Here is a 27,095-nt window from a genome sequence, read left to right on the forward strand (position 1 = left end):
TTGACACATATTTTGCGAATGCTTAGGGGTCCTTTGACCTTTATTTTTCAAACTGCCTCTTAATTATTCTATGTTTGCTATCTCATTTTCACTTTCCAAGAACTGTTTCTTTTTTTTTCTGTAAATACTCTTTTTTTTTTCTTTTTTAAATTTTTATTGAATTTTTTGGGTGATATTGGTTAATAAAATTATACAGGTTTCAGGTACACAGTACTAATATATGTCATCTGTTTATTGCATTGTGTATTCACTACCCCAAGTCAAGTCTCCCTGCATCACCATCTATCTCGCGCGAATGCTCATTGTAAGCTATTTTTCCCTACTGAGGAAGAAGGAAGGGCATAGCCACGAAGTGTGGAATAATAAAAGCTTTATTTAGTACAGCACTTCCCAGACATGTTCTCTGGTCCCAGGGACAGAGGCAAGAGAAGTCGCACAGATGAAACCACATGGGGGATATCTAAAGGGCCCTTAGGGTGAAGGCGAGTTGATATGACGTGGCGAAATCTCACTGGCTGGCAGATAGTTGCTCTTTTCCAAAGGATTCTGGGAAGATTCTTTTGGCATGCATGAGTATGGGTGGTTCTAACCAAAGTTTCCAGGTCTGGTTTCTCACGTGACCTTCCCCATTACCCACCAACCTCACATTCTGACCTTTTATGTTAGATAGGAGTGCTGCTATTCATCTGGCTAGTTCCTGCTGGTTGGGGCATCGTGGGGAGGGGAGAGCAGAAGATAGTGGTTTTGAGGGGAGTTGGGAGGAACATCTGTTTTATCATAACTTGAGAAACTTCACGGATACAGTCCTATAAGGATTTTTTTTTTTAAAAAAAAGAGGAGCAATAGGAGGATCTGCAGGGTCCAGCCTTTTGGTGAGCTGGAGATGGGTAGGGCCCAGTGGTTCCAACTGCCAGCAGTCCTGCATGGGGGCAAGCTTGAGGCGAGAGACATGGTTAGAAATGAGGGTAGTATTTATTATGGAGGAGCCCTTGGTAGTGAGGAATGGTAGGAGTAAGTGGGAAGATGCTGTCAGCTTGTTAGTGGCTTCAAGACTGTGTAGAATGTCTTGACCCAGAAGGAGAACAGGGCCTGATGGCATAACTAAGAAGGAGTGTGAAAGGGGGATTCTGTCCAAACTGCATGTCAAGGGTGGTGTGCAAAGGGGAAAAGAAGGGGTCCCATTCATTCCCATAACTGAGATCTGTGAGGGAACTAGAGGTCCAGAGTGTGATGGCAAAACTGAGAAGGTAGTCCCCGTGTCCACAAGAAATGAGATGGACTTAACCACTTTTGCAGCATTACCCTGGGTTTGGTGAGGGTGATGGGGGTCTTCAAATCCGGGTTGCATCAGTCGTTCATGAGGCCAAGGAGTTCGAGCAGTGGGCTGCCTGGCTGGCTTGACCTCCCATTTGGGTGGCTTGTCCTCCACATAGAGGCACTGAAGAAAAGCCTGTTTCCCAAAGGGGCAATCGCTACGCCAGTGATCGGGCTGCTTGCAGTTAGGCCAGGGCTTAGTGGTCAGCCGCGGGCAAGGGCACTGCTGGGACCAGTGATGGGGTTCCTTTTTGTGGCCTAAACTTGGGTCAGGCACCTCCTGTGCCTTGCCCCTGTTGCTCTACCGACCTCAGGGCTGCCACAAGAGCCTGGGTTTGGAGAGTTACCTTCTGCTGCATATGGGCCTTGGCCTTTTTCTACTAGCTGTGACCATTAAAAACTTTAAATGCCATGTTCATAGGTCCTAGATAGGGGTTTAGAGGCTGAGAATAAGAGGAGGGGGGTTCCTGGGGAGCCCAGCACCCAGATCCAGCCAGAAACGCTGGAGCCAGAAACTCTGAAACCGAGCCAGGCCTTCCTGAAAGAAGATCGGGGTTGGGCCGTGGGGTCAGGATCCCTGCAAACCTGAGTGAGGGCCAATGGCGGGAGGAGGAGAACCTGACAGGGGAGGGGCTTAAGAACACAGTGGAGAGGGGACGGGCCCCTGACCAGCAGGGGAGGAGAAAGAGAGACTGGTATTTGCAGGTTAATGAGAAACAGGATCCTGCAAAGGGAGGGCAGGGGGCTCCTGGAGGGAAGAGACCCAAGTGAAAGAGGTCCACAGAGGGACCAGAGAGGGGTCCCAAGAGAGGGGTACCCCCGAGGGTCAGGCAGGAAGGGGAGAGAATTGGGGGTAGGGCAAAAGATCAAGAGTGGAGGGTTTAGGTGATGTTTCTCTGGCCAAAAAGGGCCTGCACTGTGTAGCAGGCGGCACAGAGATTAGGATGGGAGCACAAATACTAGAAGCCCTGAATGTAAGGGATCTCCAACCAATTCCCAGTTCTTTTGGTGATAGTTAAATTGGTGAAGGTGTTAAAACCGAATGTCCCTTCAGGAAGCCACCTGGTCCAATTATCCAGTGGGTTCTGTGGCCTGGCCACAGTGGAGAAGAAGAACAGTTTCTTCTTTTTTAGGGAGGGAGAGATTTTGGATAAGGCACTCCAGGAGTGTTTTTGGGTTAGGTTTAGATTCCTGTGCCTCTATGGCCACCCTCAGTCCTCGGAGTGGTCAGAGATGAGAATAGGTGTCCTGCAACTCAAGCTCTGGCCACTGGATGGATAGGTAAAGTGGATGTGCCCAGGACATCTCCACGGACACACATGCACTCAGAATGGAAAAGAGGTCCCTGACGCAGCTGCAATTATGGACAAGGAGTCTCAGCGGAAAGAACTGAGGGGAGGCTGGGGACTTAGTGCACCATGTGCCGAAGTGGGTGGAAAGTCGGAGATCCTGGTTCTTCCTCAGAAGAGATGGGGAGAGGAGCGGCCCCAGCAGGCTTCAACTCCTCCCAGGTTTCGGCACCAAATGTAAGGTATTTTTCCCCACCGAGAAAGAACGAAGGGCATAGCCATGAAGTATGGAATAATAATAGCTTTATTTATTACAGTGCTTACCAGACGATGTTCTCTGGTCCCGGAGACAGAGGCCAGAGAAGTCGCATGGACAAAACCACGTGGGGGACATTTAAAGAGTCCTTGGGTGAAGGCAAGTTGATATGATGTGGCAAAATCTCACTGGCTGGCAGACAGACGCTCTTTTCCAAAGGACTTCTGGGAAGCTTCTTTTGGCATGCATGGGCCAAAGTTTCCAGATCTGGTTCTTCACGTGACCTTCCTCATTGCCCACCAACCTTATACTCATTTCTTTTAAATTTCTGTTTCTATGGAGAAACTTTTTCGTGACTTTTTTGAAGAAATTAAATTCAGATTTAGAGGGAGAGTTTTCTGGTCTGCCTTGCCCCTGTTTCTTTGAAGTTCATTGTAACTTTTGTTTATTTTGGCCTCTAAAACTTACATTAAATGCTTTCTCAGATGTCTGGTAATACTTGGCTATCGGATTATATTTATTAGTGAAGAAGTAAAAATTCTACTCAGAAGTTCTCAGTGTAGAGGAAGACTTTCTGTGCAGTTACTGCGTGTGTCCCTGGGAGCCAGGACCTGTGTCGTTCTTACGAATTTCAATTCTTCAGATAGGAATTAACCTATCTCTTCTCTAAAAGGTGTAAGGCAGACTAGCAGCTTCCTGGGAACCCAGTGTGGAAAGATAGCTTTGATTACATAATACTTGAAATATAGACTCACATGGAGCCTTGATTTCCACAGCAGCTTGGCATCCTTGTTTTCACCTGTTTCTAGTATAGGCAGTCCCCGGGTCATTTTTTAAACTCTGTCGGTTTAAAAAATTTTTAAGTATTTATATGCACAGAAAGGTATAAATAAATACTATATGAAGACAAACACCTGTCTAAGTTGCATTTATAGTGGTCCCCTATCTATTACTGGGTTTAGACTCCAGAACCCACCACAATAGGTGGAAATCTGCGAAGTAGCAGAGACCTTATATTCATTTTATTATTTACATACATTTTAAGGCTTTATAAACCCTCCCCACACTCTTATAAATCTTTCCCACACTGTGATTAACCTTTCCCACAATCTTATAGACATTTCCTATACTCTTAAACACTTTCTACACTCTTAAAACTATGTATTTTTAACAACATGTAGAATTCTATATAGGTACTCAGCAGTAAATACTAATATGTTTTAATTAATACTTTTTATATTTTTATATTTTTTTCAGTTTCTTAGGCTAGAAAATGCTCATTTTGCCACAAAAATAATTAAAATAATAAAAGTATAAAAATACCCATATGCTGAAATATCCCGCGATACAGCAAAAAATCCGTGATGCAAAATTTAGATATGTACAATATAAAAATCTGCAATACAGTGAGACTGCAAAAAGTGAACTGTGAAATGGCAAGAGACGACTGTAATAGGTAACTATACCTGTTCCAACTTACAAATTCAACTTAAGAATAATCCTAACCTAACTTGTTCATAACCCAGGGGCTGCGTGTATTCTGAAAACATACTTCTCTCATTCAAACTCCAATACTGACTGCTCTAGCCGGTTATTCAGTGGATAGAGCATTGGGCCAGCATGCAGATGTCCTGGGTTCAATCCCCGGTCAGGGCACACATAAGAAGTAACCATCTGCTTCTCTTCCCCTCTCTTTTCCCCCTCTTTCTCTCCAGCCAGTGGCTCAATTGTTTCAAGCATTGGCCCTAGACAGGGGTTGCCAGATGGATCCCAGTGAGGGCACATGCAGGAATCTTTCTATCTCTCCTCCTCTCACACACACACACAAAAAACAACCTCCAATCCTCTGTGGGTGGTGATAACAGTGGATGAGCCACAGAAATCACCTGGTGGTTGGATTAGAGAAGCAAACCCAGGAGAGTCTAACTGTCTTATATATATAAGAAAAGGTCAGCTTTTTAAATTTCACCTTTAACCTTGCCCTCAGAAATACCTGATGTCCCCAATTTTAACTATTTTCAAAGTTCTGTGGCATAAAAATGTATGCTCCCATCCTGGTAATTCTCATCCACTTACAAAATTTGTATCAATTCAACTATATTGATTCACCTGATGCTTTACTATAATTTTTATAGGATTTCTGGAGAAAGTGAGGATTTAATGCTTGTGTTCAATCTGCTCTGTATCACCAATTACTAAGTATTCTCTAAATTAACTATAGCAAGAGAAGGGAACTAGAAAGTGCCTGGTTGTGTCGGAGGAGGTCATGGAGAAGACTTGGCCTCTGGGTGACCTGTGAGCTGGGCTGGGACAATCAGAAGGCCCTCACCTCCTCTGGTCCCTGGAATGTATGACCTGCCCACCATTGCCACACTAGGAACTGTCTGAGTATGTAGCCTAGAAGGAGTCAGGTGCTACGGACTGAATGTGTGACTCAGCCCAGTTAAGGCTGCCATATAAACATAAAATTGCAGGCAGGTGTGGAGGTCTGCTTGTCTCCATGGTCCCCAAGACAAGTAAGTGCATTTCCTTGCTTATTTAACCTGCCACTTCCCAATCTGAAGTGGTCTGCCACCTGCTTGGGTCTGTCCTTGCCGCTGTGTGATTTTGTGGTGGGTGCAGAAGGGGTAGCAGAGCAGGGAGTGGGGACTTTGTGAACTAATAATTGGTGAGCTAGCCAGATGTAATAAATGGGTCTTGGGAAAGAGTTATTGCAGAAGAAAAGTGGGCCTTTAACATCCACATGGGGAGCAGTGGTCTGTAAGTTAGGTGCTGGTGTGCCCCCTACATGAGAGCAGAAATGCCTGCTGGTCTCATATGCATTTGAGAAGCTGTACAGTAACTCTCTCTGGCAAAGAAGGGAAGTGCAGGCTGTGTGGACAGGCTCGGGGTGGGCAGCTTTCCACCTATGCCCAGATGCAAGCTAAAGCTCGAGGGAGAAAGTTGGGCACAGAGCTGACATTAGAGAGGGACTCCATGTGTCTACTACTCTGCTAACTTTGGGGCTAGAAAGAGGTGGGTGAGCAGGATAATAAGTTAGAGATATTGTATGCTATCTTGTAAGGCCAGGAGGGAGCAAGCCACCATGGACTAAAGTCCAAGTGCTTGTGACAAAGCCTGGTTGGGACGCTGTAATGATAGTGGCCGAGGCCAGACAGGTCCCCATTGGATTTGGGCGGATGGTAGAGAAACAGCTGAGCCAGAAAGTGTTCGGCCATTCTATTCAATAGAGTATCAAACGGCAGACGAGCACACAGGCAGCAAAAACAACTTCTCAGGCAAACAAACAGCAAAATGGCCCCTCGCAGTGATGGGCAGCAAGCCGCACTCCGCCATCTGCCCTGAGGACAAGCAGCCATAGACTATATGCTGCCACATGCTCATGCCCCAATCAGTAAAGTGCTTGCAGCCCTAAACCAGCGAGCAAGCCTAACACAGCTGATTCCTCACAGACACTAAGAGGAAAAATGAGAAGAAAATGAGGAGAGTGAAGTGGAGGATGTTGTGTAGTTCAGTAACCTGAACTAGTCACCCCTTACTGTCTGACTCCCAGTACAAAGGAGAGCAAAAACAAAGCAACAGTCCCAGCCAGTGGGTGGCCCCTGTCCAGGAAAGGGTCCTGACCAGAGACTATACTCTTGCTGAGTTTATTGTTGTAAAAGGTCTGGTGTAAATAACCCAGAAACATAAGTGGCTTGACCTAATGGCTGATGGGACACCACCTGAAAAGACAGACTAGCACCCAGTGCTGTGTTGACCGCTGTGTGGAAAGCCTTACAACCTGCACAACAGTTAAGACTTGCACCACCTGCTCCCGCCTTGCCTCCCGCTGGCCTGCTCCATTAGAGGCCGCGGGGAGCAGTCCTATGGGAGTGAGTGCCACCCACGTCTAAAGTATAGGATGAAGGCCAAGATTGCCTCCAGGTGAGGCCAGTGAAGGTGATCAGGGGCCTCAGGTTGAGCTCAGTATTTACTGGTTCCCCAGAAATATACAAAAGATAGTGGCTGGTGGGATGGCATATTGCCAAAGATGCAGGACTGCTCTTGATATATAGTAATGAGGTTCATGTTATAACAGCATACAGGTGCCTGGGGCCAGCCACAAAAGCTCCTAACAGGTGCTGGATTGACAAATGATTATACTGGCCCTCTCCCTCAGAATGGAGGTTTTAAACATGTGTGAGGAGACTGTGTCTGCCCTAATCCAAGCTTTCTCTATCATTATGCAAACCATGCTGCCACCATTCGGGGGTGAGAGAAGCCCAATACCAACTATGGATACCCTGATCCAATAGACAGTGATTGAGTGATTGCGGGTCACATTTCAGAGGTTGTGATGTACCATACTGGGTAAAACACATGACATTGATTGGAGGTCCCATCTTACCTATAACCTGCAAGTTGCAGGTTTGGTAGAAAAAAATGGAATATTAAAGCAGCAGATTAAACTACTAACAGATAAAACACCTTGGCCAGCTGGACTAAAATACTCTCTCAAGCTTCCCATACATTTGAATGATCAGCCACTAGGGCCTATGGCCCCATGTGCCAGACTGGGGACCCTGCCAACACACCCAGCACCAGAAATGTATGGAGGGTCAAGAGAGCCATTGCCTCTCTTATGCTACGAAGTAAACCAAGTCCCATCATGTCTGGGAAAGGCACTATCTACTGGGATTTGCAATGGGACATCCCACAGCGACGAGTAAGTTACTTTGTACCCATGGGTGGGAGGGAACTACTCAGTCTGCACTGGGGTCCTATTGTTCTGCTGCAAACTGGACAGTTATTAAAGTGCACTTCACCTGAAATAGAACACTCACCGTGGAAAGAAGGGAGAAGCTGGAAATCCTGGTCTGGCACATCTGGCCCCCAGTCCATCTCTTCACCTTGACGGTGCTGCCACCCCTGGCCAACATGGATGGTGTGCGCAGCCAGGTCACGTTCCCAAAGCTACCAACCTTCCTCTCCTCAAGGCCAGTGGGCATGTCCTATTTTCCACCTGTACAATCATTTGGCCATTGTCTTTATCCCCTCCACTGCCTGGTGGACGTTATAGCACATGTAGAAGTCCTTACTAAATTCACCCAGTAAGCCTTGAATGGTAGCCGACAAAGCCTATCTTTACTGAACACTGCCATAAATATCTAATAAGAAAAGCTGTCCTCCAAAACAGAACGTTTATGAGCATGATTACTGCCTCACAAGGAGGCACCTGAGCCATTATCTAAAGACAATGTTTTTTGTTCATACAGAATGAATCTGTTAATGTGTCATCTTCCTTAAATTACATCAGGACACGAGTAAATGCCCTGAGTGATCTGACCGTCAGCCTAGGGGACTAAGTAAATCAATGGTTACAATCATGTGGCTTTTGGTAGAAAACAAAAAACTGTTACGTATTTTGGGAATCATGATCTTAATCTGTTTTTCTCTTGCATGTGTCTAAATTATTGCTGAGGCCTCTATCAGATAGCTGCCAAATGAGCCACCCCAATGCTAATAAAACACCTTGCTGACCACTCAGGACTCACTGAGGAAGAGGCGGGCTGGAAGACAGAAAGAGCCAGTGGAGGGGGTGAGATGTTAGAGGGAGTCATTAAGAGGATGTGACCACTGGTTGTTCCATGATGTAGACCCTGGGCAATCAGAGACCACTTACCCTTCCCCTTGACCTTGAAACATATGCCCCACCCACCATTTTTATACAAGGAACTGTTTTCAAAGACACAGCTTTGAGAGTAATGTGTTGTTGGACCACCTATCCTGAATATATTACAGAACCCAGTTAAGGCCTCTCTAAGCTTTTAAGATTCTAGTGAGTGTGTACAGAGATCTGCTCATCTCGCAGCAGCAGACTAAGTCTTACATGTAGTTCCCTTGCTTATTAAACCTGCCACCTACCAATCTGGAGTGGTCTGCATCTTTCTTTGGTCTAGCTCTTCCCTCTCTGTAAGGGGATCAGTATGCAAACCAATAGGTAACCAGAGAGAACTTTGCATATTTGAATTTACACAACTGCATCTCCATGTTTCATGTCAAAACTTATTTTTGAAACCATCTGTTTTAACCTGAAAGTGATGTTCATAAACTCATCTAATATATAATCAGTGTGAGATTTTCATTATTGCCTAGCATTTATCATTGTAAAGGCATGGCTGAGACAAAACATGCTTTTCATACTCTAAAGGTATTTGATTACTTAAAATTTCACATTCATAGCTGAATAAATGTCTCATTACAAAATTAATTATCAATTAGAAAAAATATTCATGACATTTTTTTCTAGTGTTTACTATTATAACCCAATTGTTTTGTTTATTTTTAACCACTTTCTCATTTTTACTTTATTCTTTTCTGTTAATTTTTCCATGGAATTTTTTTCTTGTCCTTTTAAAAATTATTCCTATTTTTATATATCCATAATTTTATAAAAACTCACCATCACCATTGAGAGTTTGTTCCTGTTGTTTTTTCTGAATTCTCCATTCTCATGAATAAATTCCTTTAAATGTATAGATAATAGCCACCAGGTTTAGAAAATATTTTCCCCGACTACTATCTGTTTTTCTTTATTAGTTCCATTTTATTCTTTCAACAATAAGTGGATCCTTTAAAAGCTAAACATATGGTAGATAATTTTTCATAAGCACAATAGTTTTACTATTTCAAACTGATAAGGTACTTCATTTGCCTTGAAAAGGCTCATATAATAAAATCTCCTCATTGAAATAACTCATCTTTTGTTTTACCTAAATTGAAACTTTAAAAAATGTTTCTTTACCTTATTCTATAGATGTATTATTTATTTCAGACGTAAACCAAACAAAATGAAAATAATATGTAAATATAAAATCATTTATTTTATATTTTCTTGACTATTAAGATTGTGAAAATAATATTCATTTAAAACATTTCCTATTACCAAAAATAAACACTATAAAAAAGTAGCTTCAGCAATGTGCACAGAAATAATTTTCAAGTTGACATTAGAACATATTGGGTTTAACCAAAACATAAAAATGTTTTGACTGCAGTTCTTGAGTGGGTAATAGTTTCAACTATATGTATAATCAGGTACCATACTTTAACAAAAAGCTAGACAGGAGACAATATTTATTAGGTTTTAAGACCACAATTTTGGTCTTAATAGAATAGGTCCAACTCCTGACTTTGCCACTTTGGTTTGATGCAAGTTATTTTAATTTTCTGGGCCTCAGTTTTAGTTGGCAGAAAGGTGAAGATTTACAGCCAAAGACTATCATAAGGGTGGAACAATCTTCTATGTACAGAGTATTTAACATAGAACCTGGCACATAATGAGCATTCAATGAATGGTTGCTAATGTTATTACCAGGCCATTCAAATAGACTCAATCCAAATTAATTAAACCACAAAAAATTTATTCCATTTAATACCAAAATTGGTAGCATTATTAATATCTACTCTTTGGGCAAGTGAAAACAGCTAGGCTTTTATGCTCAGTATCCACTGAACATAAATATATTGAATTATATATTCAATAATATATTGATATTATATTTTTATAATTTTATAATTATAATTATATATTCAATAGTATATTGAATTATCATTACTGTCTCTGGATGAAATAAACTAAGAAATGGTAAAGATTATGGTTAACACATGCTCTTACTTTAAAAGTTGAAACAAGGTTTTAAAATGTGTATCAACAAGATAACCTGGACATGTTATCTTTGAATATATGTATCCTGATTTATTGATGTCACCCCATTAAAAAAATAAAATTATTAAAAGAAAAAAAATGTGTATCAATATGGTTAGTAGCAATAGCTTTCTTCTCAGCATACTTGGAAGAGTCATTTATTCAACAAATATTCTTTGATTGCCTGTTATGTGCTGGCTGTGTTTACCTACCATGAAAAAAGGAAATACCTCCTTTTTATGCTCTGAATACTTTCCTTTTCCACAGACATTCCCACTGGGCCTGGGAGATGGGCAATTCTATGCATGGACAGATGGTTTGAGAAGAAAAGACTGGCATGACTATGAGAGCATTCAGAAAGAGGCTGTGCGCTCAGGTATGGAGTTCAGTGTAAGCCAAAGGGCTACTTCACTTATTGCCCTGTCTTATTTGTCACTTAAAGCATCTCTAAGTAGCATTTCTTTTGCACACAATAAGGTACGTCTCATGGGGGTATTGGAGGTCAACATGGAACAGAACTGAAACAATTTCAAATTTTAGAAAAAAACAAATAATAAACAGCCCTTACAATATTAGCTGAAGAAGTCATTAAAGTTTTAGAATTCTATAGTACTTTGTATTTCCAAACTGCTTTTTAATAATTTCTGGGGGTATCTTGAGATTTATCAATAAGACTTGACATGAATAGACATACATCTTGAATTAGGTTGACTCCTTAGGCCTAGATATGTTTAACTGGCAATACAATGTATTAAATGTGTACCATGTTCTAGACATGAGTAGGCTGGTGGATAACTGGAGCAGGGACCTGAAGGTGGCAATACTTGGACAAACAGATAAGTAATTAAACGTAGTCAAGGAAGTCTATATATGTGTAGCAGAATGCTAGCCTTGGGTTTGAGATAGGGGAAACATTTACCTGGTGAAAAAATTAACAAGAAAAAGCAAGTTTTTCTATAAGGACTGAAAAATTAGGTGGATGGGACAGGGATTCAGAAGGCTATATACCATAAGTAGAAATTGATGAAAAGGAATAACATATCATGGGAAATCCATGTACTATTAATTGACTAAAGGAGCTCTAGTTTTCTTCCATAGTGAACATACCACAGAAATAGAGAAGCTCTTGTTTGGTCCACGGTGTGAGGTCCTACTGGTCAACCTTTCACATAACTCATCCCATCAGGAAAACTGGAGTGCTGGTATTTAAATAGTTGTGAAATTGTTTGGGATTATGAAATATTTTTTAGCTCAGGGTCAGGTGTGGATGATCTAATTGTATTCTTCTTTAAGTTTCTTCTTTCATTCCTTTCCCCTAAATCATGCCTTCACCTTCCCCCAACTTCATTAAAGCTGCTGCTCTTCATAAGGATGTTCTCTGTTCCTCAGAGAATCTTTCTCTCTTCCAAGTTTCACTCTTTCTACTTTGGCTATGATCCCCTAAACAATCATGAAAGTAAGTTTGTTATCAGCATCCTCATTTTTGAAGCCCTTTTATTTTTTTCTGTTATCTGTTTTATCAAACTATATTAATCCAACCATCTGTTTGCCTTTCTAACCACAGGATGCTGACATTTATTTGAACACGTTTATATAATCTAACTAACTGATGTTGCCAAATTGATAACAATAATATAATATGCTAAATTGTATTGAATAAATGTTTTGTGCACATATTTACACATATATTTAATTTAAACCTCCTAATGGCTCTAATCAATAGATTTTATTATCCCCAATTAGTTAAAAAAATAACCTAAATTCTTAAGAATTTATTTGTTAAATGTTATCCAAGGTCAAATAGCTAATACTTTGCAGATTTAGATTAAAGACCAGGTCTAATGCTCCATCACACCCTACAGTTCAACCTTGAATAATATCTGGGCAATATGAAGTAATTAATGACAATGGCACATATCAGAGACACACCTGGGGTCAGAACCTAGATTTTTCAAATATGAGCTAGTTTAAGTGGCAAATCACTTTATTTTTCTCATATTCTACTTTGCAGAATTGCTGTGAGGATTAAAGATAATATACCTTAAATAAGTGGCCAATTTTTTTAACACATTATATACTCAATTAATGATAACTGTCATTGTTAATTCATCAAAGTTACTTTCACTTAACTTGATGTGCTTACCTTTTGTTTGTGCTGATGAGTTTTGGATACAAAATGCAGAACATCACATTTATTTATGCTTCTTGCTACCCATTCTGCATCCTGGATGAACATGTCTTTTATATTCTTATTCTCCCTTGAGACAAGGGAAATTGACCTCAGTGAAAATTGGTAATATAATAAGTTTCTTAAAGTATAAGTTTTCAAAGCATTTTTAAATACTACTATATTATATGATTCACTGGAAGATATATGACAAATGCAATAGACTATATTTCATCGTTCTTTAAATATTATGCAATATAACAAAAATAAAAGGAGAAAACATGCAAGTACATGCAGGTACAAACTCAGAATGATCCTTCCTATTCTCAATATTTAGGTCCAAAGAAAAGATCATTTGTGCCCTCCAAGTCTTGAAGTTTGTGTTTACTTTTATTTTTCTCTGTAGTAGTGTTTTATGGGGTTTTTTTTCCTTGAACCACTTGTATATTTAGCCCTAAGCAAATGTGGTTGCATTTTGCCTTTGGTTGAACTTTATCTGAAAATTTATTTATACTATGTGATTTTTTTATTTCTCTCAAAATTGTTTTTGAGATTCATTCATGTCAAGGTATAGAACTCTAGTTGATTCATTTTTACTGTTTAATTTTCTACATTTGGGGAGTTCCAAGATTTTGATTATTATATACATATAATGTTATAATATTCATGTTCGTGGTTCTAGTGTAGAGATAATATTTTATTAAATAGTATATTGTATTAAATATATTATATTAAATAAACAGTATATTTATTAAATGCATATTGAATAGTAGATTCTGTATGTGTAAGGAATGTTCACTTAAGGTATGTCATGTACTCCACACTGTTTTCCAAAGTTGAGATATTGATTTCACTCTAATCAATAATGGATGGAATGCCCACTGCTCTATATCCTTGTGAATATTTCGTAGTGTCTAACTTTTCCCCCCTAGTATTGTGGTATAATATATATAATCTCTCATTGACACTTAAATTTGCATTCTACTAACTTCAAATGTAGTGGATATCTTTTTTTATGCTTCTGGAATGTTTGTGCCTTTGATTTGGTAAAATTCCTTTTTCTGACTTTAATGTTTAAATTTATTTCTCTTCCTTATCAATCTCCCTTAATTTATTGTAAATAATATACTCGACTGGTTGTATACAGTGAAAATATCATATTACACATTTTGTAGACTGTTTTTTAAAAAAAATCTCAAGTTTCATAACTTTGATGTAGTCAAATTTGGAAATTGTTTTTTAAGGATAAGTTATACTGATGGTCAATATTATCTTTCAAAAGCTAGAGTATTTTACCTTTTACATTTAGGCTTTATGTCTAACTGGCCTTAATTTTTATCTGATGTAAAGAAGGGGTTCAATATTTATTTACTTTTCATCCCTTTATATAACCAAAAGCAGCACAATTAATTGGAAAATTTTTTCCTTCACTGCTTGGCAGTGTTGGCTCTATTATATATCAGGTTTTCATATTTGTGTGTTTTTTCACTGGTTCCTCAATTCTGTTCTGAGTAAAATTTGTTGAGCTAAATGCCATATCTTATGTACTATATCTTTGTAGCCATCACTGATATCTGGTACTATTCATTCTACTTTCTTTGCTCTTCTTCCTTGAGAATGTACTGCCATTCTTCACGTTATGCCTTTCTTTAAAATTTTCAATTAAGCTTGTCAAGTTTTACACACACATCTACAGATATACCAAATTATTTTAATTTCAAATAATCTTCAAAAATCAAGGGATAAGTAAAATTTTTTTTCAATATTAAAGTATCCATTCTATGGTATACATTCTGTTTATTTGTTGCTTATTCATTATCATTAGTGATGTGTTTATAATTTTATTCTCAGGCATTTTTAGTACTTTCCTAAAAAAACTAAAGTTATGTGAATAGTGTTCATGTTATTGATTTTACTGAAATTTTACATTGTTTGTTGCTGGTATATACAAATGTTAATTTTTAATATTGATTTGAATTAAGAAAACTTTCTAAATTCTTCTATGAATTAAAATCTTTTTCCTATAGGCTTTTTTGGATATTCAATGTAGACATATACATTGTGATAGCCACAGTGTGATATCTACAGGTAATGACAGTGATTTTAAAATGTCTTCCTTTTATTCTAGACCTTATAATTTTAGTTCTTTTTGTTCTGATTCTGCACTTGCTGGGAACTCCAGTGCAATCTTGAACTATCGGTATAGGTGGCTCTTCTTGACTTGTTATTATTCAAACAATAGCAGATTAGACACTCTTGTAAAGATTTTATCTGTACATTTAATGAAAATACACTCTTCCATGTTTGCAAATCCTTTTGAATTTGGTTTGGTGAAAGTTTGTAAGTTTTATTTTTTTTCAGTAAATGAATGTTTATTTATTGATAGTGTTTTTTGTTTGCATCTGTTGAAATAAATATGATATTCTTTAATCTGTTATTTGAGAAAATCATATCTATTGATTTTCTAATGAAAATCAAACTTGCAACTCTGGAGAAAATCATGATTTTCTACATGGAGAAATTTCTCCGTGAATATTGACCATGAATTATTTTATCTCATGGAGTCCTTGTCAAACTTTGGAGACAATATAATATCTTCATAAAATGACTTGAGTAATACCTCCTATTTTCTACACTTTGTAATTACTTGTTGTATATTAAAATTATTTGTTAATCAGTATGGAGATCTTGTGGGTGAACTATCTGGACTTGCCCCTTTTTAGGCAAAGATTTTTAACTACTTGGTTTAAATGTTCATATTTATTAACAAATTTTCATAATATTCTCTATAAATATACATAATATCTACAGTGCTTAAATTTGTTGTTTTTATCTTTCAAATATTGCTTATTTATAAGCATCTTTTTTCATTTTTCCTTAAAGAATTATACCAAAAATTTATCAGTTTTATTTTTCATTTCAAAAACTAATTTTACCTTATTTTAGCTATTGTATTTTTCTTGTTGACTTTGTCTTATATAATTTCTTTGACTTTCACCAATATTTTTTCTTTTTTTTTTCTTTTCTTTTTTTTTTTTTTTTTTTGTATTTTTCTGAAGCTGGAAACGGGAGAGACAGTCAGACAGACTCCTGCATGCGCCCGACCGGGATCCACCCGGCACGCCCACCAGGGGCGATGCTCTGCCCACCAGGGGGCGATGCTCGCTCTGCCGCGACCAGAGCCACTCTAGCGCCTGGGGCAGAGGCCAAGGAGCCATCCCCAGCGCCCGGGCCATCTTTGTTCCAATGGAGCCTCGGCTGCAGGAGGGGAAGAGAGAGACAGAGAGGAAGGAGGGGCGGGGATGGAGAAGCAAATGGGCACTTCTCCTATGTGCCCTGGCCGGGAATCGAACCCGGGTCCCCCGCACGCCAGGCCGACGCTCTACCGCTGAGCCAACCGGCCAGGGCCCACCAATATTTTTTCTTAATTTAAGAAATGATTCACAGGTTTTTATTAACTTTAACCTTTCTTTTGGAGAATAAGCACTTAGGGCCCTAAATCTCCTCCAAGTACCAATTTTAGTCCATCATACTGCTCCATAGTCCAATGTATTCTATTCATTTGTTATGTTTTAGTTATATTGTTTTTAGTTATGTTTTGGCCTACTTAACACTGCAATTATCTTAAAAACCTGAAAACTACCTTCTGATGAAATCTCAATAAACTTTATAAAACTATATTATCATAATAAGCAACATGCATTTTTTTAAAAAGTCTTAGTATGTTTATTAATCTTAATAGTTTATGCTTTGTTTAGGCAATTACATCTTTATGACATATTTGATAATTTTTGAAATATCAGGAATATTAAATAACATAAAATAAGCAAGTGGTATATAAGGAGATAGGGGCAAGGTAAATAATGAGGAAGAGAAGATATTGCTTACACTGTTGAAAAATGGAGATTTGTTTTATTTAAAACAATAAAAAGAAGATCAATTGAAGGATAGACCCTGAAACCTTAGGTGCAGTAAATTATTAGGATTCTCTTAAATAAGAAATGATGACATCGGATCATTTATAGCAAAATGGTGGGACCTTGACAACATTATACGGAGTGAAATAAGTAAATCAGAAAAAACCAGGAACTGCATTTTTCCATACATAGATGGGACATAAAAGTGAAACCAAGAGACATTGATAAGAGTGTGGTGGTTACGGGGGGGGGGGGGAGGGAGGAGAGGGCGAGGGAAGGGGGAGGGGGAGGGGCACAGAGAGAACTAGATAGAGGGTGACAGGTCAATCTGACTTTGGGTGATGGGTATGCAACATAATTGAACTTTAAGATAACCTGGACATGTTGTCTTTGAATATATGTTTCTTGATTTACTGATGTCACCCCATTAAAAATAAATAAAAAAAAAAAATAAAAATAAAAATAAAAAAAAGAATTAGAACTTATTTTCAAAGAAACTCAGAGTTTTTATTATGTCTTAATCTTACACTTCTTTGTTTGGGAATTGCCATTAACCAAACCAATATAGCTATAGGAGAAAGGTATGTCACATAGCCTTTCAGGGTCAAAATGACATCCTGGAACAGGTAGACCACATTTTCAAGGGTAAAACCATATTAAATAAACTTTTGTATTTATTCCATTGACTTTCTGATTTTGCTTTCTTATGATTTACTATTAATCCGGTCCTATTTTAGGCATTATTTTTCTTTATGTGATCCAACTATATTTCATTTAGTTTCACATCATTTGAGAATTTGTTGACACTAGATTGCAGCTTTTAATAGTGTAGCTATCTTTTTGAGTTGCAGTGTATCACAAAATTGATAATCATTTTTCAAATTATTTATAAGAATTGAAAGAAAGGAACTAAAATATGGATTTCTTTGATGCAATATGAGATACAATATATAAGTTGATATTGATTATTCTGTATATATATTGGGTACAATTGTAATAGTGAGCTTCTACAGCTACCCAGCTGATATTTCTCTATGTATAATTTGAAAATAAAGCCAATATATTTCTGAAATAACAATAAACTCTGTCGATGACATTTTTCTGAACTATGGATCAAATAACTTGTGTTGGATGTTGAAAAGAATATGCAGTAAGTTTAGAAAGCTGTTTTTAACATGTGATGTTACCTAATTCTTACATCTTTTTCTAAGTGTAAACACATATTTTTTAAGTCATCAACCTAGAGAGGTGCAGGTATGTGTCATGTGCACACAAGCACGTGTGATTTATGAAATCATTAAGACCACTGATCTGTGTTTCTAGAAAGCGCTTACTTTTAGTTTTCAAATTTGAAAATTTTTGTTGTCCAGTCTTCCTTTTATTCTAACTTAGACACTTTTCCACTGTATTTATCACTGCTTTTAGATTTCAATATGGGTAAACTCAACATGAAAAAAAGCTGTTTTCAACTCCTATATTTGATCTATTTCTTTGAAATAGGTTATGTCTCATATAATTATAATCCAATTATGCATTCCACAGTATGCCTCAGCAATCCTATGAAATTAAATCTAACTTTTCACTTTTTCCATTTGTTCTAGTTAATCACACTCATAAATGTGAATATCTAGGGTTTTTATTATCTTTTGATTTTACTCATTTACTTACTCATCCAACAAATACTTTTATGCCACTGTATTTTATTTTATTTTTTATTTTTTTAATCCCTTCACCTATTTTTTATTATTATTAATTTTAATGGGGTGACATTGATAAATCAGGGTACATCTGTTCAGAGAAAACATCTCCAGATTATTTTGACATTTGATTATGTTGCATACCGATCACCCAAAGTCAAATTGTCTTCTGTCACCTTCTATCTGGTTTTCTTTGTGTCCCTCCCCTACCCCCCACTCCCCCCCATAACCCCTCCACTCTTGTCCATGTCTCTAAGTCTCATTTTTATGTCCCACCTATGTATGGAATCATATGTTCTTAGTTTTTTCTGATTTACTTATTTCGCTCAGTATAATGTTATCAAGGTCCATCCATGTTTTTGTAAATGATCCTATGTCATCATTTCTTATGGCTGAGTAGTATTCTGTAGTATGTATGTATCAAAGCTTTTTAATCCACTTGTCCACTGATGGACACTTGGGCTGTTTCCAGATCTTTGCTACTGTGAACAATGCTGCCATAAACATGGGGGTGCATTTCTCCTTTTGAAACAGTTATGCCGCTGTATTTTAAATATGGCATAAACTCTTGAAGAAAAAACAATAGACAAAAATGAATATCAGTGGCTTTTGAAAACCATGCAGCATAGTTAGAGGAACTTTTTTTGTTAATGGACAATGGCCATTTGGATCAAAACCATATTTCTTGTCAAAAGAAGTTCAGCAGTCTTGTAACTGATCTCCGTCACCTATATTCATCTCTTCAAATAGCAGCTAGAATAATCTAAAAATTAAATATCAGGTCACTCTACTCCTCTGTTCAAAAGCCTGCAAAGGCTCTTTATCATATTCAAAATTAAATCCAAATTCATTCCATGATTACGGGATCAAACATGATCTACCCCTAACACATATCTCTGCCCTAATCACCTACTAACTCATGTGTCATCTCTCCACTGGCTACATGGTCCCCTTTGTTTTCTCTCCAGTATGCTAAATGTGTCCCAAGACATTCTACTAAGCTGTCTCCATGATCTGGAACACTTGTAACTCATATGTTCATAACCCATTCTCCCCTTCACTAATGTCACCAGACCATATATCACCTGCTTAGACATGCCTTTCAATCACCATATTATCATACACAGATATAGCTCCTTTTACTATTTATCCTACTTAGTTTCTATAGCCATTATCCTTGTCTATATTTATGCATATATGGATTTATTTAATGAGTTAAAACGCATTATGATTCCCTGAAATATAATCATTTGCCTAAGGGTTCTAAGTCACACATTAGCTTGAATGATTTGAATTGGGCTTTTGCATAATGACACTCAAGCATTAAGAAAGTAATATGAGAATCCGACACAACATGGCTGCTGATTTTTTCTTCCTGAGTTTACTTCCCAAGCCACCATAAACATCATGATCTAAGTTACTGAATGTTTATACTAATTGCTGTGAATTTACATAGCAAAACATCTAGAAAGGATGAATTAAAACACTATTGGAGAGGTAAGAATATACTAATGTGTTGAAATGATCAACAGTAAGCTTTTCTAAGTTCTTTAAACAACAGCTCATTTTAGTGCTGATCAGGGACCCATTTTGCTCTTAAATGTCTTTATTCTACATAATTGAACAAGATTACCAACCATGCAGAATGGGAAACAGAAATGTGGCCCATTTGGGAAAGACTGTAACTACTTTGCTTTCAGAAAATGTAAAATGGTAGTGTTGCTATAACTACAATGGCTCCTGGTCACCTTTTATTGATGTTTCCTGTCTCTTAAAAAGAGTATCTGGTATATTTTTCAATACCATATTCATTGTTCCCAATGAACATGGATTATTGTTGGTAGTTTGGTACAATTTATACACCTATGATGGCCTGACCTGTGGTGGCACAGTGGATAAAGCGCTAACCTGGAAATGCTGAGGTCGCCGTTTCGAAACCCTGGGCTTGCCTGGTCAAGGCACATATGGGAGTTGATGCTTCCAGCTCCTCCCCCTTCTCTCTCTCTGTCTCTTTCTCCTCTCTCTGTCTCTGTCTCTCCTAAAAATGAATAAATAAATAAATAATTTATACACCTATGATGTTTCCTCAATAAAATTAAAATGAGAGTGTTGGGAGGTGGTCAACTTTGGAAGGTATTACCAAAATAACATTCATTATTATTCATTAGACTAAAATTAACTTTTAATGAGATATTTCCTTTGACAGTCATTGTATAATAATAAAAATATAAAATGGAAGCAAAAAGATTATGAACATTCTGTTAGAGATGTATCATTTACATATGTAATAGTAAAACAAAATTTGGCTGAAACTGAATTGAGTGACAATTAGTTTTACAATATAAAAATTGCAACATAGAAGTATCTCAGAAGATTTATGAAACTGAAATCATTTGTTCTCCAAAAGTAAGGTAAGAATAATTTAAAAATAATTCAATTATTTGTTGCGAAACTTGGAATCCTCTCTTTAGAAATACCAACTTCCCATAGGCAAGTGTGCATGAGATTAGTCTTATTTTCTCACTAGTAAAATGTTTAATGATAACACTTACCACATAGAGTTATCTTAAATTTGAAATGTTATATAATTAAACTATTTGGGCTGTAGTAGATGCTCAATAAGTGGTTATTTCTATAATCTCATAACTATTTCTATGTCTAAATGATATGGCTATATGATAATAACTTGAATCACCTGCCATAATATTTGTCACGCCTCCAAATCTACTCAGGTGACACCTACTCTCCCAAAAATTTCACTAGGAGGTTCATGTTTACTCAGACTTTAAGTAAAGCTATCTATCTTTACTTTAGGATTTATTATTACAAGACAAACATTTTATGAGCATCTGCCCCCAAACTATTTCCCTCTATGTATTGTGTTTATGATTTGTCAAAAATCTTTTTTATATGGTAGTTTTTGTGATTATTATCAATTTTTTTCAGGCTATAAATGTCCCACATTTTGGAGGAGCCCTATAAGTAGATAAATCTTGATCATGACAAAAATAGTATAATGTTCTGCTGAACAAAGAAGATGTCTTATAAGATGAAAAAGGTGAGAAACATCTAGTAAAGTGAAGGATTTGAACCCAAATGGCTCAAGTAGACTAAGGTTACATTGACTTGATGTCTGTCATTCATTTTTCTGAAGCCTTATACCTAATTTTATTCTTCCCAGGTTTAACCATCTCCTGCACAGATTTTAAAAATGTCTGAATTGTTCATCTATATTTTCTGGCAGCTTGCCATGCAGGAAACTCTAATAGGCATTATATCTATTTATAGCTCAATATCAGTGACAATATTTCTGCTAATAGTAGCTCTGATCTTCAAACTCCATGAAGTGAGATTTGCTATTTTGGCTGCGGCCTCACTTTTTTAGCAAGATTTAAAGCCTTCTTTGCATTTAGTGTCATACAGTTTACGTACTTATGTGGCATATACAGAAGTTGGCAAAAAAGTAGATTTACAGTTTTGATTATGTGAATTATAGAATTTATTCTTATATTACTATTTATTTTGATTATTCTATTATTTATTGTTATTAACTTACTTTTGCCCATCCCTATATAAGTTTTAGGAAGAAGAGTATAAGAACTAAAAATGAAGAGTACATTTTTGATGACTTGGGACTCTGATGTCATTATTATGATATTAACCAAGTTTTCATCACATGTTAATACTATGATAACTGAGAGTTCCCGGAGACTGTAATTCATTTGAGCCCAATTATCATTAAGGCATTATACTTTAGTCATAATTTAATGGAGATTCAAATGATTATCTGAGCCTCCTCCAAAATGCATATCAAGGATCTGGCACAACTTAGAGGAATGAGCTCTGGGCCATCTTAGCTGTATTACCTAATGAGTGCTAGAGAGGAAGCGGTGTGTTTGTGCACTGGGAAGGGAGACTGCCAGTGCCATACACTGATGGTAACACTGCCCAGACACCAGCTTGGGAACCTTCCGTGCCAGCTAGACTGACTGCTCTCTGCGTGAGTCACAGTGGATGCTGAGCTGCCTTCACGCCAGTTGAAAGCAACTGTGCCTTCTGATAGAAACATCACATACATGGTCCTCAGCAACACCAAAAGCTTCACATGGCTTCTGAATGGCCAGGAGCTGTGGCCCTTCTGGCCTTGCACATGCAGGTTCTCACTGGATTCGGGCAGACGGTAAAGAAACAGTGCAGCCAAAAAATGGTGGGCCATTCCTTTATTAAAGTCTCGCACTGGCCGATGAGCAAACAGGCAGTGAAAACACTTCTCTTTCACTCATTCAGAGCTCATAAAGTTCTGACACATTATCCAGTTCCACAACCAGGAGAATCTTCTTTGGTTTCTCCCAGAATCAAAGGCCTCACCAGTCTCAGCAGAGCTCGCAGAAGCCTCTCCCCTCTGGTTCCCCATCTGCACACCTTCTCACTTCTCTGCTGACATGGCTTCTCTCTTTTCTCCTCTCCTTCTGCTCTCTCTTTTCAAAACTTTCTGGTGGGAAAACCTCTTCTCCAGCAAACATTAGCAAAACAATGAGCCTTCCCAAGCAGGAAGGTAATTTGCAATTTCACAGACCACATACCTGATGCTGCCCAGCCCCCAATGCAAACTATCATATAAGCAAGCAAACATAAAAATCATATATTAAAAACTTATTTGACCAACACCTTATTTAATATTAAAGGAAAATATTTCTACCCCCAAATATTATATCTATATAAGAAACTTGCCTTATTTATACAACATAGACATTATAACATTTGAAAAATAAGATTTAATATATAAAGAACTTAATTTATTACAGTGTTTGCTTCACTAATGTGAAGTGACCATAGAGCACAAGAAAATTAGTATTAGCAAGCAATTAATAATGATTTGAATTTCCATGGTGACCAACTGAGCCTTAGGGATGCAAATTAATTATTGAACTAGAATGACTAAACTAACCTAATAGACATTGACCTAGATAACAATCTAATATAATTTAGTAGTACTACACATTACTTGCAATATATATATTAGTAATAAAATCCACTCATGTACATAAAATTTCAAGAAATAACTTGAAATTATAGCAAATGTCTTATTAACAAAGACTTAGATTTATAATTATTTTTAGTTTTTGTCTTGTAAATAGTGGCTATATTTTATGTAACAACAAAATTTTTTATAAGCCTCTGACATTACTTGTATAAAGAGAACAAAGGCATTAAATGTATTATTTATTTTTGGAAAGTCAGTGTTTGTTTTATGACAAAGACCTAGCATTTTTACTGTAAGTCCTGTTATTCTGTATATTAGGCCATGTTTCCTGTCATTTCATTAGACATAATGCCTTAACATGAGTACTGTGCCTCATCATTTCTCACAAAAATCCTATAAAGTAGGGACAGTCAAATATTATTAATAGTATTTGTATATATTAGTATATAAAATAACATAAAATAAAAAAAAAATTAGAAAATTGATTTTATACATATCTCTGTGATTTTATTCATATGATTCTATGCATATGCATGTTCCCATGCTATATATATATATATATATATATATATATATATATATATATATATAATGTATTATATATATATATAAAGTGATTATAGATGGATGCACACACATATGTATGTTCAAATTAATGCCATAATGCCAATGAATTCTGGGACAACCTTGTTTTTTATACACTGTCTATTCTTATCTGTTTATTGACTTTTCTTTGACTGTTTGCCATTTATAACACATGTAACTTGCACTGCTCTCTGTCTCCTCCATCATGTGTATAACAGAGTCTGTATAATGGTGAGGGCTCCATTTCTCTGGCTTCTGCCCTCCACTATATACAGACCCCTTAGTGTTCTCTCTACAAAATCTCACCATATTTCTGAGATCCTTAGAGTTATGCCAGTTTACCAAATACTGATGTTCCTATTCCTTTACTCTGGCCACTGCATTGACAGCTGATGGTTGACAGCTATTCCAGTTCAGCATCTCAGTGCCACCAGCACTGGGATCCTATCTCCAGTGCTCCCAAAACAGCACATCACCGTGTCCCTAAGACATTATTCTGTGTTTTCATAGCCCTCCACTTGCTGGTTCCTGAGACAAGTGGGCGGGAGAACGCCTCTCCCCTCAACTGCTCTGCACTTTGTCGTCTAGGTATTAATACAACTAAATTGCAGTTCACACTCTCCCAGAGGTCTTCACACAAAACCTCCTTCAAATGGTCCTTCTGTCAAAAGAACTCAGCTCTAAATTTCTAAAACCAGACCAAAAATCTGTATCAGACACCAACTGATTATTCTTCACACTTCTTTCTCCTTATCCCCTGCTGGCCTGGTAACAATGAAAAGCTGTGAAAACCCTCAGGAAAATAAACTTAAATCAACAGAAACCTCTAGGCTGGTTCATCAGATAAGTTAAATCTCAACACCAGATAGAACTAGACTCAATCTGGGACTCCAAACCCCAGTAGATATAGATGTAGCTATAAATATAAATAAGTTATATGATTCTTAGCATTTTCCTTTAAAGTATGATCTTGTGTTAAAAGGAGCAGGCATGCATAAACTCCTTGTCAGCAATATAAAACATAATTTGTTTCACTTTTTTATATCAAAATTATAATATTGGGAAAGTATTAGTAAACTAATGCTTGTGGAATATATTCATATTCAGAAACAATGGTATAATGCTTCTTTTAACTACTAAAAAAAGCAATGCTACTTTTTTATGAATGAGAGTTGTAGTAATTTTTTAACAATAAAAAGAAAATATTTGACAATATTTAAATATTGTCTTTTAAATATTTCTAAATAATGATTTAAATATGGTAATGATTTTAACTTTTAACATTGTTTAGTAATTTAATTTAATATTTACTTCAAACATAGTAATGTTCCTTCATATCGAAAGGAATGGAAACACAGAATATTTCAGTCCACCAAAGGAAATTTAATTTAACAGTAAACGGGAAAGTGCTGAAAGCAGAAAGTACTATACTTTCATAAGCAGCCTTCCTGGACTTGAGGAGATGTGGAAGTTGAGCAGGTGTTGTAGCATTAGTAACCTCCCAGCAGAGGTTACTGATCTCTGCATAGCAGAGATCAGACCCTGAGAAGCACTCTTTTCCTGCCTACCATGTAGCTCTCTCTTGTGCATCTTATTCAGCTGCTGCTGCTTCTATTCTTCCTTCCTCTGATGACCAACTTATTGTATTTCCAAACTAAAATACCCAAAATTGAGGATGTGACTTTTGAGGGCAGTCACCAGTCAGTCTAAGTTTTCGCTGTGATACAAAACAAGCATGCCAAGCTCCCTCAAACACAGCAGGACAGCATGGCATTAGATGATTTCATGTAGTTCAGGCAATAAGCCATGGTTGAAAACCTGGGCCCAGGAACTTGGTATAAAACACCACATCTTACCTTATGAATCTCTTTTGGTCATTATTCAGAAGGGATCCATAAACATAGCAGACGCTTGGAGCATACTGTGCAATCTAGAGAATTTTTATGTTCTTCTGATTATTCTAAATAACAGGTGCCTCTCCTGAAATGAGGAGCCTCTCCTGAAATGAGGAGATGTAGTGGCTAGGATGACGCGATCAAGGCTTATACTATGGTTCTCCAGGGAAACATAACCAAACAGGACGTATACACATACAGATGGGAAAAGATTTATTTTAAAGATTTCACTCATGTAATTGTGGAAGACTGACAAGTCTAAAATCTGATGGGGAAGGCTGGCATGCGGAAGATTCATAAAAAAGTTGTGATTAGTGTCCAAAGGCAGTCCACTGGAAAATTCCTTCTTGTTTGATGGAGGTGACCTTTGTTCTATTAAGGCCTTCAATTGTTTGGATGAGGCCCACACACGTTATGGTAGTTGTTCAACTTTACTCAGAATCTACCATTTTATTTTATTTTGTGCCTAATATTCATGTTTGTTTCACTTTACTTGGTATGTGCTAATATATATATATGTATATATATATATAATACACACACATATACACACAGCTATAGATATTATTTGTTTATTTATACTCACTGTTTGGCAATAATTATCAAAATCTTTATTTGTCCCTTTGTCCCTTAATTCCTTTCCAAGGGATTTATCCTAAGGCAGCAGATGTTTAACTATGCTCCTTGCAACTGGAGCTGTTCTACAGAATTATCTGTGGGACTTAGGAGTGTATGTATTAGCCTGGGTTTGGGGCTATCAGCAAGAGGAAAAAACTCACCCCATCTTTTTTATACCCCTTTACCAACCCTGTCCTTTGGCAATCATGAGCTTTTTTTCAGTATCTATAGGTCTATTTCTGTTTTGTGTTGTTTTCACATTTGTTTTCTTAGATTTTATGAATAAGTGAAACCATATGGTGTCTTTCTCTGCCCAACTTATTTTACTTAGCAAACTACCCTCGAGCTCCATTCACATTGTTGCAAATGGTAAAATTTCATTCCTTATTATTGCTGAGTAAAATAATTGCATATATTTGTGTATATATATGTACATGTATATGTATGTGTGTGTATATATATATATATGACATCTACTCTATCCATTTATCTATTGATGGATGCCTAAGTTGTTTCCATATCTTGGTTATTATAAATAATGTTGCATAGGGGTACATATATATTTTTATTTAGTATTTTTGTTTTCATCAGATAAATAAATACCCATAAGTGCTATTGCTGGGTCATATAGCAACTCCAGTTTTAATTTCTTGAGGAATCTCCATACTGTACATTATTGTGGCTAC

The 27,095-nt window shown here is 37.1% G+C and overlaps 1 protein-coding gene across 2 annotated transcripts in view; it reads left to right on the top strand.

Annotated features, from left to right (window-relative positions):
• Positions 1 to 27,095, top strand: part of GALNTL6 (polypeptide N-acetylgalactosaminyltransferase like 6) — a 1,118,979-nt gene that overhangs the window by 378,175 nt on the left and 713,709 nt on the right. For both annotated transcript variants that reach the window (XM_066387896.1, XM_066387897.1), the window contains exon 3: positions 10,814 to 10,922. In XM_066387896.1, coding sequence (XP_066243993.1) covers positions 10,814 to 10,922 — 109 coding nt within the window. The remainder of the gene's footprint in view (positions 1 to 10,813; positions 10,923 to 27,095) is intronic.

This window comes from Saccopteryx leptura, chromosome 1, assembly GCF_036850995.1.
Source record: "Saccopteryx leptura isolate mSacLep1 chromosome 1, mSacLep1_pri_phased_curated, whole genome shotgun sequence".
In the NCBI taxonomy this organism is placed as follows: Eukaryota; Metazoa; Chordata; class Mammalia; order Chiroptera; family Emballonuridae; genus Saccopteryx; species Saccopteryx leptura.